The sequence below is a fragment of the Cupressus sempervirens genome, chromosome 10 (assembly GCF_028749045.1).
Source record: "Cupressus sempervirens isolate cs-2001-9-10 chromosome 10, ASM2874904v1, whole genome shotgun sequence".
NCBI classification, from domain to species: Eukaryota; Viridiplantae; Streptophyta; class Pinopsida; order Cupressales; family Cupressaceae; genus Cupressus; species Cupressus sempervirens.
In genome coordinates, this window is record NC_143127.1 from 52,450,115 (window position 1) to 52,464,072 (window position 13,958).

The 13,958-nt window shown below is 40.4% G+C and overlaps 1 protein-coding gene across 3 annotated transcripts in view; it reads right to left on the minus strand.

Annotated features, from left to right (window-relative positions):
* LOC149532518 (uncharacterized) overlaps positions 1 to 13,958 on the minus strand; it is a 304,531-nt gene that overhangs the window by 77,749 nt on the left and 212,824 nt on the right. For all 3 annotated transcript variants that reach the window (XM_089803165.1, XM_089803166.1, XM_089803167.1), the window contains 2 exons: positions 13,485 to 13,590; positions 13,230 to 13,340 (listed from right to left, as the gene is read on the minus strand). In XM_089803165.1, the coding sequence (XP_089659291.1) occupies positions 13,230 to 13,340; positions 13,485 to 13,590 (217 nt within the window). The remainder of the gene's footprint in view (positions 1 to 13,229; positions 13,341 to 13,484; positions 13,591 to 13,958) is intronic.

Here is a 13,958-nt window from a genome sequence, read left to right on the forward strand (position 1 = left end):
GAAATAAAACTCACATCAACAGTGTGTTGAGATTATGCTGCCATTGTTGTTTCAAATTTCAGTGTTCGGGGTAAGTAGAGTAAATAGAAGCATCGAAAAAATTGCTGGTAGAACTTTCTTACAAGATTATACTACTATTTCTATTTCAGATTTTAGTGCTGAGGCCGTTTGGGCAGCTGATCTGATTCATCAATGTTGCACTCAGATAGCTCTGAATATCCACTTCTCTCAATTCTAGAAAAGATTTGATCAATATTGACAGAATCTCCGTCAAGTAATTGACACTGAGATAGTACAGTTGGCAACAGACTTGGACGGCTCGACTCTACTTAGCGTTTATGGATAATATTTGCAAGTCACCGTAAATGAATCTTCTAAAAGTTTGGGCTTTAGATATGCTCATGCCGAAAGAAAATTGAGTCATTTCTTTTGCCCCTGCCCATAAAGATCTTGGATTTTCAAAGAGACTTGACTCACATGAATTATGATTTGGAGCCACCTTGTAAGCAAATTTAATGCCGCTTTCTATAGGGCGCCTTTACTTTGACAAAATAAAACAACTATTGCCACAACAAGAAAGAGGAGTAGATTAGAAGCCATGAGAGGCATTAGCATTAACCATTGCTGCTACATTTTTTCATCTTCCATTGCAATTGATAACATGCAAATGCGGATAGGAAATGTGAGAATGCTAGAGGAGCTTTTGCAGGATAGGGTGAACATGATGCAAGTGACAAGCGATGAATGGGGCAAAGTTATCTTCACCATGCATAGTATTCGGAATCTTCAAATGACCAATTGTGAGCTGATCAGCCGATTCCCCCTTCCTTGGCAAATCTTACTAGTATAATTTATTCTTCTTGTTCATATTTGCTAGTTTACAGAACCTTCACAACCTACTTCCTCGCAAGTATAGTAACTGTGAGCTCAATGCTTCCATCCCTTCTAGTCTGTTAAGCTTTTCAAATCTGTATTAACCTGTCAAGCATTTTGTATTGACATGACAACTTAATGGCAGCCAAAGACGCTTGAAAAACTATCAAGACATCGAATTTGAAGACTTAAACGACACAATAGTTGATAACTTTGCTATCAGGAAAAAGCAACAACATGTGAAAAGGGCGAATGTAGTCAGTAAAGTTATAAAATAGCCGATGGGTACATTAGCATGTTGTCGGTAAAGTTATAAAATAGCCGATGAGTAGATTAGCATTGTAGTCGGTAATTATTATGTAGTCGATGAGTAGAATTAATTATATCCGAATAGGCGAGACGGTTGAGTCACCCTTCGAGAAGGTATATGTACACCGTCCGGAATGGACTTTAGAGGATTATTGTAAGAATCATTGAAAGCACAATGTAATCTCTTTGGCATAGATGCGAATAATAAAAGGAGTACTGTTGTGTTACATGTTCTTGTCTATTGTTTGTATGCATTAAACTATTTACTCCATACAGTAAACACTTGGCACCGTTGCCCCATGGACCTGGAACGAAGCCCCATGGACCTGGAACAAAGGCAAAGGAATGAAGACTAATGCCGAATCAGCTGAACAAGAATAAGAATAAGCTAAAGGAAAATGATGAAATACGCACCGCGCAAGGGAATTTAATTTTATCACAACATGCCGAGCGCAAATGGAGGTTTCAGCAAATTGCCGCAGACACCGAAGCACTGAGGAATTGTTGGAAGAGACTCGACAGCGGTTGGATTTGGTAGAAGAAACAAGGGAGGAATTTCTTAAACTATATACGCCGAGGGAAGAGAATCTAGATGGAAGGGAATTAACTCGCACGGCTCGGAATGCCGAGGGAGCACAAGCGTGGAGTGAACTTCTGTCTGCGATACACTTCCAGAATGGACAACTTCGCTTAACGAAGACTCTTTTTCACCAAATAACACGGCTGTGGGAAATAAGACGATTGTCCAAAATAATGCGAATGTTCAGAATAGCTCGGGTGTACAAAACAGCGCAGGTGTGCAGAACAACACGAGCACACAAGTACCTCCAACTCGAATAATAATGGCTGGACCAAAGGAAAAATTGTCAAAGTTTGATGGTGATGGAATGGCCGATCCAATCAAAAACTATAAGACATGCGAAACAATTTGGACAGCGAATGGCGTAACCGACACAAATGAATGGGTCCAACAATTTCCAGCAACCCTAAGGGGTGTAGCAATTGATTGGTTTGCCGATGCCGATCCCCAAAAATTAACTTCTTGGGCAGCAGTCAAAAAGGAGTTTATCACCGAGTTTTAATTGCTACAAGACGACAATGAGATCATAGCAGAAATCTACACCAAAAAGCAAGGGAAAAATGAAACAGTCCGTGTATATGCCAGAAAACTAAAAGAATTAATAAATAAAATGGAAAGTAAGCCGGCAAATGGGCTGAAAAAGAGATGGTTCATTGAAGGACTACGCCCGAAATTAAGGAAGAAAATGAAGATTGTGCCGCCATCATCATACATCGAAGCATATAATCAAGCAATGGACTTAGAGAGTGAACAGAAAACGAAAAAGAAGAAAACTAGCTCATCCGACTCAGATGACTCGTCTTTGGAAGAAGATAGCAGTGGTGATGAAAAGGGCAGTAAGAAGGTCCAAGCTCTCCAGAAAGATATGATTAGAATGATGAAGGAATTTAAGAATATGCAGAAAGAGATGAAGGTAAACGAGCTATGGTGCACAGAATGCAAGACAGAAGATCACACGAAGGGATCTTGTCCGAAAAACCAATTTTGTGATATCTATCAAATTATGGGACATTCCACAAAAGAATGCCCCTTCAATATGAAAACAAGAGGGCATCAACAAGTACTCCTGACACAGGAGGCTTCCGTGTCAGGAGGGAGCGGAAACACAAACAATGATGGTGCCACTTCGGGTGGGTACAGAAATAATAGAAGAGGGCAAAACAACAATACCAACAATAATAATGGAGGCCATAGTCGAATTCAGTACGATGCGAATGGTCACCCGATAATTCAATGCTGAGCATGAAATTTTTGTGGCCACTTTGCATGGAACTGTACATCAACAAACACACCAAAGTTGTTATGCAAATGGTGTGGTCCTGGTCCTGGAGATCATGAAGATGTCAAGTGCCTGAAATCAGGAGTGAATTTGATTAGCATCGACGCGGACAAAGAGGAAATCCTAGCAATCACACAAAAACAGGCAAAGTTGTACCTAAACCCGACGAAGGAAAAGAGGAGACTGGAAGAAGCACAGGCAAAAATTGAGAAAGGGATGCAAGCATAAAAAGCACAAATAAAGGATATTGCAGGAACCTCTATGAGGAACTACGCAAAATAGAACATTATAAGGCAAATATTACAAACTGAAGTACGGTCAAAATAAACGATCTGCTGCTCACAATGCCTCAACTTCCGATCGGCACTCACAAACATCGCTCTAACTGCTAAACTACCAGGAGAACGTGGAAGGGAAAAGGAAAGCAGAGTGGACCCAATGTTATTGGCCCTCACATCCAGACGGCATTCGATGGTCATAGAGATGGGTATATTAGAAACGGTCCTTTTAGACACAATTGTGGATAGAGGTTCAAGGGTAAACGTCCTACCAGAAAATACCTGGAAGAAGTTGGGATAGCCAACGTTGTGGCCACCTACGTTCCAATTACTAACAGTGGACCAATACAACATTAAACCTCTCGGAGTCCTGATGGCACAACCAGTGACTATTCGAACACAATCATTCCTACTCGATTTTGTCATCATCCCACTGAAGAGGAGAGGATATGACGCCATTCTGGGCCGAGGATGGCTCGTACAAGCAAAGGTTAAGCATCACTGAAAAAAGAATACACTATCAATGGAAAGCAAAGGACGAAAATTCATTATTGATTTACACACACAAATGGTGGGCGAAGAAGCTCTATCATCTGATTTCGAAGAAGATAATGAAAGAAAGAAGCGAATGGAACCGGATGAAGAAGGAGTCCTACGGTTGGAATCAGAATGAAGGAAAGAAGCAAATGGAACTGGATGAGGAAGGAGTCCTACGGTTGGAAGGTGGATTGACGGACGATGATTTGGATTCAATGAATGGATTATTTCACTGGCAGATGGAGGATTATGAGCTATTCTAGAGCTGCAACATACTAACGATAGAGGAAGGGCACAATGAAGAGGGATTTCCAAAAGAATTCAAGTAAATAAAAAAAGGGGACGCACCACTAGATGGAACACCTGCACATGTATTCGGTGAGGAAAAGTCGATAAAATATGACAAAGCCACAATACAAACCATGAATTTGGGAGATAAGGCCGAACCAAAAGACATACTGGTGGTGGATAACTAGAATCCAGTACTAAAAGCAGCGGCATTTAAAATATTTCTAGAATACAAAGATGTATTTGCTTGGACATACAAGGATTTGAAAGGAGTACTCCCGGAGCTATGTGTTCACCGCATTCCGCTAGTCGAAGGTGCGGTGCTTTTACGGAAGCGACCTTACAGGATGAATAAAAATTACGCGGCATGGGTTACAAAAGAAATTAACCAAATGCTGGAGGCTGGTATTATTTTTAAGGTTCAAACAAGTGAATGGGTGTCACCCATAGTAATATCCCTAAAGAAGGATACCACCCAAATCAGGATGTGTTGACTTCAAATGTCTCAATGCAGTAACAATCAAGGACCCCTTCCCGATACCATTCACAAACAGTATATTGGAGGAGGTAGTTGGACATGAGATTTATTCATTTATGGATGGGTTCTCGAGATATAATCAAATTTGCATAGCAGAAGAGGACAAACTTAAAACATTTCTAGTAGGAGGGGTATATGCGTACAACCGAATGCCATTCGGCCTGTGCAATGTGTTGGCTACGTTCAAAAGCATTATATTGCACATATTCGACAAAATGTTTGTCGGCAATTTCAAAGCATTCCTAGATGACTAGTTTGTATTCAACATCGAAGACAAACATCAGGCAGCATTGGGCAAATGTATGGAAAGATGTCGAAGGGCGCGACTAGCCTTAAATCCAAAGAAATGCAAATTTATGGTTCCGCAGGGAAAATTACTGTTAATGGATCTAGACAAAGTTAGAGTAATAATGGAAATGCAACCATCTACAAATGTAACGTAGGTGAAGTCCTTCCTAGGACAGGATATTTTAGAAGATTCATCAAAAACTTCGCCAAAGTATCGTACCCACTGGACAAATTGACATGTAAATGGGAACCATTCAAATGGGAGAAACAACAAGATGAGTCATTTGAAGGGTTGAAGGTACGACTAGCTATGGCACCTATATTGGCGTACCCAAATTGCAACAAGAAATTTCATGTTCATGTAGATGCATCCAATTATGCAATAGGAGCAACTTTGGCGCAGACAGGTAACCACAGGTTAGATCATCCGATGTATTTTGCTAGCCGACTACTATCCAAAGCAGAACAAAATTACAGTACAACAGAATAGGAGGCCTTAGGAATGGTCTATGCAGTACAAAAATTCCGACATTACTTGCTAGCAACATCATTCGTGTTTTATGTCGACCAACAGGTTCTGTTGTATCTAGTGAATAAACCTATCATCCAAGGAAGAATCAATCGATAGCTACTTTTGTTGCAGGAATTCACCTTCAAGATCATTGTACGGCCTGGGAAGAATCATGTCAGCGTTGACCATCTGTCGCGAATTAAAATAGGTGAACGAGCAGATGGAGTGAATGATGATTTTCTTGGTGCACAGTTATTTCAAATCATAGTACTACCAAAATGGTACACAAGTATTGGGGAGTACCTTTCCACGGGACAGCAATCGAAGGAGATGCCACAAAATGAAAGGCGGAAATAGTAATAAGGAGCCGTACATTTCAATTGATTAATGGATTACTATACAAAATGGGGCCTGATCACATCCTGTGACAGTGTGTTAGAGGAGGAAATACCGAGAGTGTTGAAAGAAGCACATGAGGGTCCAATAGGATGACATATGGGACCTGATATCATGGCGAGAAAAATATTGCTGGCAGGACTGTGGTGGCCAACAATGTACGACGACGCACAGAAATGGGTTGTCGGGTGTGACACTTGCCAAAGGGCGAGAAAGCCGCTAAAGAGAGACTTCATGCCACTTAACCCCTCACATGCACAAGAATTATTCAAACGATGGGGATTGGATTTCGTGTGACCCCTGAAAGTAAGCCGAATGCACCAATGTTGATACATAGTTGTAGCCACGGAGTACATAACGAAGTGGGTAGAAGCATGGGCCCTACCAGATAACTTGGCAATTAGTACAGCAAAATTCATATATGAACAAATAATCACTCGGTATGGGATTCCACTTTAGATAACAAGTGATCGTGGAGGGCATTTTGTCAATCACGTCATTAAACTGTTAACCACGGAATTCAAAATATATCACTCTCTATCAAGCTTGTACTACCCAAGAGCAAACGGATAGGCTGAGGCTACAAACAAGATCTTGGTAGCAATCATCTAGAAGTCATGTGAGGTCGAAGGTGAAGACTAGGAGGAAAAATTGTTGTTTGCCTCTGGGCATACTGCATAGCATACAAGGTGACAATGGGACACACACTGTTCCAACTGATATTTGGACAAGAGGCAGTTGTACAAGCAGAATTTATGATACCGAGTCTGAGGATCGCACTGGAGAATAAGTTAGGCGACATGGAAAGCCTGAGGGAAAGATTGCATAATCTAAACAAACTCGAGGAGAAGCAGCTATTGGCACAATGGGCCACAAAGGTGATGCAGAACAGGTGCAAAGCATGGCATCATAAGCACCTAAAACTGAACAAGTTCCAACCAGGACAGCTAGTGTTGAAGTATGGCGAATGGAACGAAATTAAACCGGGGAAGTTTAAAGTCAAATGAGTCGGACCATACCAAATCCGAGAAGTAGGTGATAACAGAACAATAACACTATGGACATTGGATGGGCAGGAAATTCCAAAAATGGTGAACGGTTCCAAGTAAAAAATATACCATGCCGGAACTATTCCCCCGTTGACAAACAATGAGCAGTAGTACAAAAAAAAAAATTTGACAAACAATGAGCAGTAGTACAAAAAAAAAAAAAAAAAAGTTTAATAAAAACACTGTACGGTGTCTGGACAGAGGCTTTCACCGTGCGGTCTTCCTATTGCCCCACCGTACAGCAATTTCTCAAGTGAATATGTTATAAACACCATACGGCCCCCCCTGCACAGTGATGGCACCATACAACTTGTCTCTGCATCATGAAGATTAGTCTGAAGCGAATGAAGAAGACCGTACACTATACAAAAATCCGAGGCATTGGTGACACACCGTACGGGTGACTGCAAAACCGCACAAGAAGCTCAAAAAAAAACCGTATGGTACAAGAAAAGGAGTTTATAACATTGGAGCCATACGGACAACAAATGAATCATGCAAGTCTCTAGCGTCCTATCGTACGAGCGCAAACATCAGGTCACCATATGGTCACGCAAAATGCAGGGAATAAAATCCATTGCAAGCCGTTCATACAAGCTTTGAAGGAGGGTTGTACGGACTTGTACGGACGCCAGAGGAGGAGAAGAGTTGGTGAAACAAGTTTGTACGGACAGCTAGTGTTGAAGTATGGCGGATGGAATGAAATTAAACCGGGGAAGTTTAAAGTCAAATGGGTCGGGCCATACCAAATCCGAGAAGTAGGTGATAATGGAACAATAAAGCTATGGACATTGGACAGGCAGGAAATTCCAAAAATGGTGAACAATTCCAAGTAAAAAAAATACCATGCTAGAATTGTTCCCCCGTCGACAAACAATAAGCAGTAGTACAAAAAAAAAAAAAATTAAGTTTAATAATTGAAAAAAATAAATTGAAAAAAAAGTTATAAGAACACCGTACGACAACTTCAGCAAAGCTGCTAGCCACCGTACGACATCAAGCTCATGACTACCGTACAGACTTTTAAGTGTCCCCATCGTAACCGTATGGTAAACACAAACATAAGGAGTTAACCCAAAAAAAAATACTATACAGTGTCTAGACAAAGGCTTTCACCGTGCGATCTTCCTATTGCCCCACCATACAACAATTTCTCAGGTGAATATGTTATGAACACCATACGGCCACCCCTGCACAGTGATGGCACCTTACGGCTTGTCTCTGCATCATGGAGATTAGTCTAAAGCGAATGAAGAAGACCATACACTGTACGGAAATCTGAGGCGTTGGTGACACACCGTACGGGTGACTACAAAACCGCACAAGAAGCTCAAAACAAAACCGTACGGTAGAAAAAAAGGAGTTTATAACATTGGAACCATACGAACAGCAAACGAATCATGCAAGTCTATAGCGTCCTACCGTACGGACACAGACATCAGGTCACCATATGGTCAGGCAAAACGCAGGGAATAAAATCCATTGCAAGCCGTTCATACAAGCTTTGAAGGAGGGTTGTACGGACTTGTACGGACGCCAGGGGAGGAGAAGAGTTGGTGAAACAAGTTTGTACAGAGAGATAACTGACCTAACCTAGAAAAAGAACAAATGGAGTCTGCAAGCAAGAGAAACTAGAAAAAAAAATAAGAAGAATCTACAACTGGGAAGGGGATGAAAATGTCGCCCATAGGTAACCAGAGTGAAGGCACCAGTAGCAGCAGCAAGCAAAAGTGCAAGGTGCGGGCACATGCACCTACAACTGCTGAAATCACACCACAGAATATAGCATTCAAAGGACTGAGCGGTATGGAATGTAGGAAGTGGTGGCAGGAAACTCTTGACAGTCATCCAATAAAAGCCAGCATTAGAAGGGCACAAGTGGAATGGGCGATTTGGATGCCTATTTTTTGCATCTCGGACTACGAGGGTTTCCTGTCCACCATGATCGAGACTTATGGCAGGGCCTCTCAGAAAAGCTCATTCCCATACTTGGGAAGAGACCTGGTAGTCTCATTCAAAGCAGCAGATTTCACGCGTGTGTTTGGCATACTAGGGCCACAAGGAAAAAAGATAGAACCCAAGAAGATTACTAAAGAGGTAAAAATGTTTTTGATCAGGCTAGTATGCGGAGACATGGCTGAAGCAGAAAAGGAAGTATTGGTTGAAACATCAAAAGGTAGGGGGCTGAAGAAAACAAACATCCAGGAGGGACCATGGCGATGCCTGATGGATTTAGTCAAGAATAGACATATTGGATCAAGTAGGGCATCTGATATCTCCTTTCCATAGGTATCCATGATGAACGACATAATGAATGGGAAGGTGTATGATTGGGCATCTCTGCTGGTTGAACACATGCATGAATTCATGACACTCTAGCATAAGACATTTTATATGCCGCATTATGCCATAGGCCTCTTTCTCGATGCTACAGTGTGGATGATTCTAGAAGATAGGTTGGAGGCGAGACCTGGACAATTAGCCCCCGAGGAATCTCCTATCATGCAATGGAAACACTTAGACAGCTAATGAACAAAAGGGCACTGCAGAGCAGAAGAGAACTCGGCTAGATACAGGTGGTGATAAGGACAACTGACGACAAGAGACATCTTCCGAGGAGAATAGCATGGGAGAGGAGAAAGGGGAAGACAGTGATGAAGAGGTTGAGATCATCATAGCCACCTCCTTGTTATTTTCACGCCCTACACTGTTTGCCACTTCCTAGTCCCAACAGGTGTACACATGGCACATATACCAAGGTTTGGACAGACAAGACAGCCGATAGTGATGACTGTAGCACCACAGCAGACGGTTACAGTAGTTGCACCCTGGCAGCACGAGGTAAGACCTCCCCTAGTCCGACCGATCGGACCAGCAGTTGGGTTTGCTGTAGGGTTTGCACGAGTGGCAAAACCCGTCACTTGAGATAGTATGCCAACTCCTGCTAAAGCACAACCAGTAGCAGAAACCGTGGCACCTATAGCAAAGAGTGTACCGGAGGAGAGAGAGGACTACCATGGAGGTACCCGAACTACCAGTACCAAAGATAGCAGAGAGCCAAAATACACCTAGTGTGCACTTGGAGGTAGTGGGTTCAGATGCAGTAGTTATGGTGGATTCAGTACTCTTAGCATCACCTAAGCGAGATAGGGAGAGTTGAACTCAGAGGCTGAGTACCTACTTAAGTACACAGTTCCACCGTACTCCAGTACCTCAGGTGGCCCGCATGCAAACACCTACGCGGGTTGAAATTTCAAAGGAAAACACTCTATAGGCACAGGTAGCAGAGCCAATACAGGATGTGGGACCATCACATAGCGCTGTTGAGCATATGACGGAAGTAGTAGAAAAGGCTGTGGGGGTACAGCAGAAACACCCAGTGGCGTCAAAAGCAGTGGAAACACTCTTTGCTGATATAGCTGCTCAAGCGACTCGGGCTCGACAGGTGGTGGCATCTGCGGAGGCACAAGCTTTAGAATCAATAGTGAAGGAGCTGGAGGGAGTGGTATCTTTTATGAGATCAAGATGCCCGATTTCCTTTATAGTTTGTTTTGAGGAAAGAGGTTAGCCAAGCGTGGGAACTACAGAAATGTGTCAGGATTGGGCCACCACGAGGAGTCTGGGCTTGGAGAGCCAGATAGAGACATTAACTCAAGAGATTGTGCAGATATACACCAAGGCATATTACACCCTCTGGAGGAGCCAAGCAGATCAGGCAACAGTTGAGAGGGCTTGAGAGGATTCAGTTGCCAGGTTAGCCGCAAAAAGGGTGGCCTAGGAATCCGAGAGGGCAACCTTGCTAGAAAAACAAAGTCAGTTACAACAACTGGCAGCAGAGAAAGAGAAGCTAGCAAATGAGAAAGAAGAGGAATTGGGAGAGATTGTTGGGATGATGCAGTCAACTCCGGAGTTTCAGATGGAAGCGGAAGCCGAATTGAAAGTTCGAAAGGAGCAAGTCTACAAGCTACGGGCTAAGCTGAGTGAACTGAGAGCACGGACACCTACCACGCCAAGGACCCATCCCCCTGCCTACCATCTGTGTATTGATGTAATTAGTTGTGGAATTTTCAATTTTTGAGTTTTGTTACATTGTCGTCCGAGGACGACTTTACCTTTTTTGGGGGGATGGTGTAGTCGGTAAAGTTATAAAATAGCCGACAGGTAGATTAGCATGTTGTCGGTAAAGTTATAAAATAGCCGACGGGTAGATTAGCATATAGTCGGTAATTATTATGTAGCCGACGAGTAGAATTAATTATATCCGAATGGGCACAACAGTTGAGTCACCCCTTCGGGAAGTTATATGTACACCGTCCGGAATGGACTTTGGAGGATTATTGTCAGAATCATTGGAAGCACTATGTAATCTCTTCGGCATATATGCAAATAATAAAAGGAATACTATTGTGTTACATGTTCTTGTCTATTGTCTGTATGCATTAAACTATTTACCCCATACGGTAAACAGCGAACAGCTACTAATAAGAAGTATGGACAGTTCACACAACTTCAATTGTCTTGTGTCCCTCCTCGAGTATTGCATGCCCTTGGATGAAAAGTCTAGGTCGTTCTTTTCATATATGAAACACCTTCAGCATAATTAAATTGATTAATTAAAATGTCCCAGCAATATTATTTAAGTTTTAGAACCACTGAATTAAGTTAATTTCAAATAATTGGGGTCATTACAAAATATCAACAAACATTGTGTTGACTTCCATACCATACCAGGAAATCAATATAATTAATCTATTTAATATCATCTATACAATACTTTTACACATAATTTGCAAACTCTCAGAGTCATCGAGTACTCCCAAGTTTATTTGTTGGGTGAGTACTTTCAAGTTTAACTCTTGCGTATTTATAGATGTAAAAAATTGTGGGGAAAAATGTAGATGCAGGGAAAACATTGGATAGATGCATCTAAAATACATATTTTCTCTATTGAAATGTCAATTACTAATTTTTTTGTAATTGTATTCTACAAAAAAAAAACCTTCAAGAGATTTTAAATTTTAGTACTTTCTAAGTTGCCAAGTTTTCGCTGAGTTTTTGTCGACTATATGCCGAGTTTTTTCCAAGCAGAAAATTTTGGGCTTGCCAAGTACTCTCCGAGTCCAAGTCTACAAACTATGCTTTTACCTTTATGAATATTAATGAAACACAATTAAATAAATTAAAATTCATGCAATATTACAATAAATAAAAAACTCAATACGAATTATATTTTACACAAGAATTTACATGCCAAAATATTAATGGTTAAAAAACCCACAAAAAAACATGGTTTAAAATTTAGAAAACCTATTCTATTGTCTCTACAATATATAGGTCTACTTAAGAACATTCCTTTTCCCTATCTTCCAAATAACTGTCCAAAATCTTGTTGGTCAAGGTAAGCAATCTACCCACCCTATATAATATTTTCTAACAGAATTTTCCATTGAATATAGAGAAATAACTGATTAATAACTACTAAATATTTCCATATTTATTTTACAATGCTACAAAGCATTTCTTTAATATAAGATCTTTAAACCTTATTTTTAAAGCTTTAATTAATGGTAAAGGGTACTAGGCTTCTAGTAATATCATGCTCTAACACTTCAATGCTCTTAAAACAGTTTCTTGCTCCTGTAAAGTAACTATGACAAATGTTGGCAAAGAATGTTAGCATAGCATTTTACAATTTGACTGAGAGGAAGTAAATAAATTGCATAAATGGTGAACAAGAGCATATGTCCTTTAAGTGTTAACTGTTATACATGATCTATAATTTTAGGAGAGAATGTTCCGTTAAAAATTTAATGAGATTTTTCAAAATTAATGTTTCAAACTGCACTCTGTGGACCATCATCAGCATAAATGATACCTGGCTATTATACTATAAATTTAGCTTCTTTTACAAGATAACAAGCAGTTGACTTCATGATCACAAGAACTCTTTATTTTCTTCAAATGGTTTGTCAAATGCCTGCAATAATCTTAATAGTGTGGAACGACTAGGTTCAGGTTCTTTCAATTAAAGAGATGGTGTGGCCACAAAATAAAAGAGAACCGTTGTATTTTAAGTGATATATTTAGCCATTATAAGATTTCTACAACAGTTCAGAATACTCACATGGTAGGTGTTAAAACAATATCATTAATTCAATTAAAAAAATTATAGTGGTTTCTTCACTAAAACACTGCAGGCAATTATGAGAATTTCAGGGAAAGCCTGCTGAATCCCAAATAGCATGTACCGACACATATTTAAGCAAAATAGCTTTAGTTTTAAGTTCACTTTCATGTACTGACCTCAGGAACAAGAGCTGTGCCAAAACGCGCAGTACGTGTTGGATAAACACAATCATACATATCAGCACCTAAAGCACTGCAAACAACGATATCAAGTGGATAGCCTACGCCCTGCCAGAACAAATAGTTAGTACAATCTCGATTAGGGAAATCAAATTCATGTTTGCATAGCTCAGAATTTATTACTGTCAAATAATAGAGCCAAATATAAAAAGTTCAAATCAACTGAAAGTGACATATATAAAGAAATAATACCATTACATAACGTGGCTTATCCTCTGGTAGACCAGCTGCGCATTGTGCTACAACACGCCAAAATGAGTCCTTATCTTCTCCTCCCGATAGCCCACCAATAGCATATCTATGCCAGGAACCAGTAAGCTCTAGATCAGAAAAGGAAATGTTCTAAGAACCCAATTCCATAAAATCACTCAAAATGATTATCTAATGACATTTGCATAATAATGATAACTAAAAACAATTCCATCTAATTACACTATAGAGAAATGCTAAATGAGACTTCTTTCAATATTTAGAATGTCCACTAGTCCCTTTTCCAATGCATGTATAGAGGATTGGCTTTCAAAAAATAATGATTAATATTTACCATAAGCACAAATTGTGTTGTCTGCTCCTTATTCAGCTATGACAACATTCTAAGAATCCAATTCCATAAAATCACTCAAAATGATTATCTAATGAAATTTGCATGATAACGATCACTCAAAA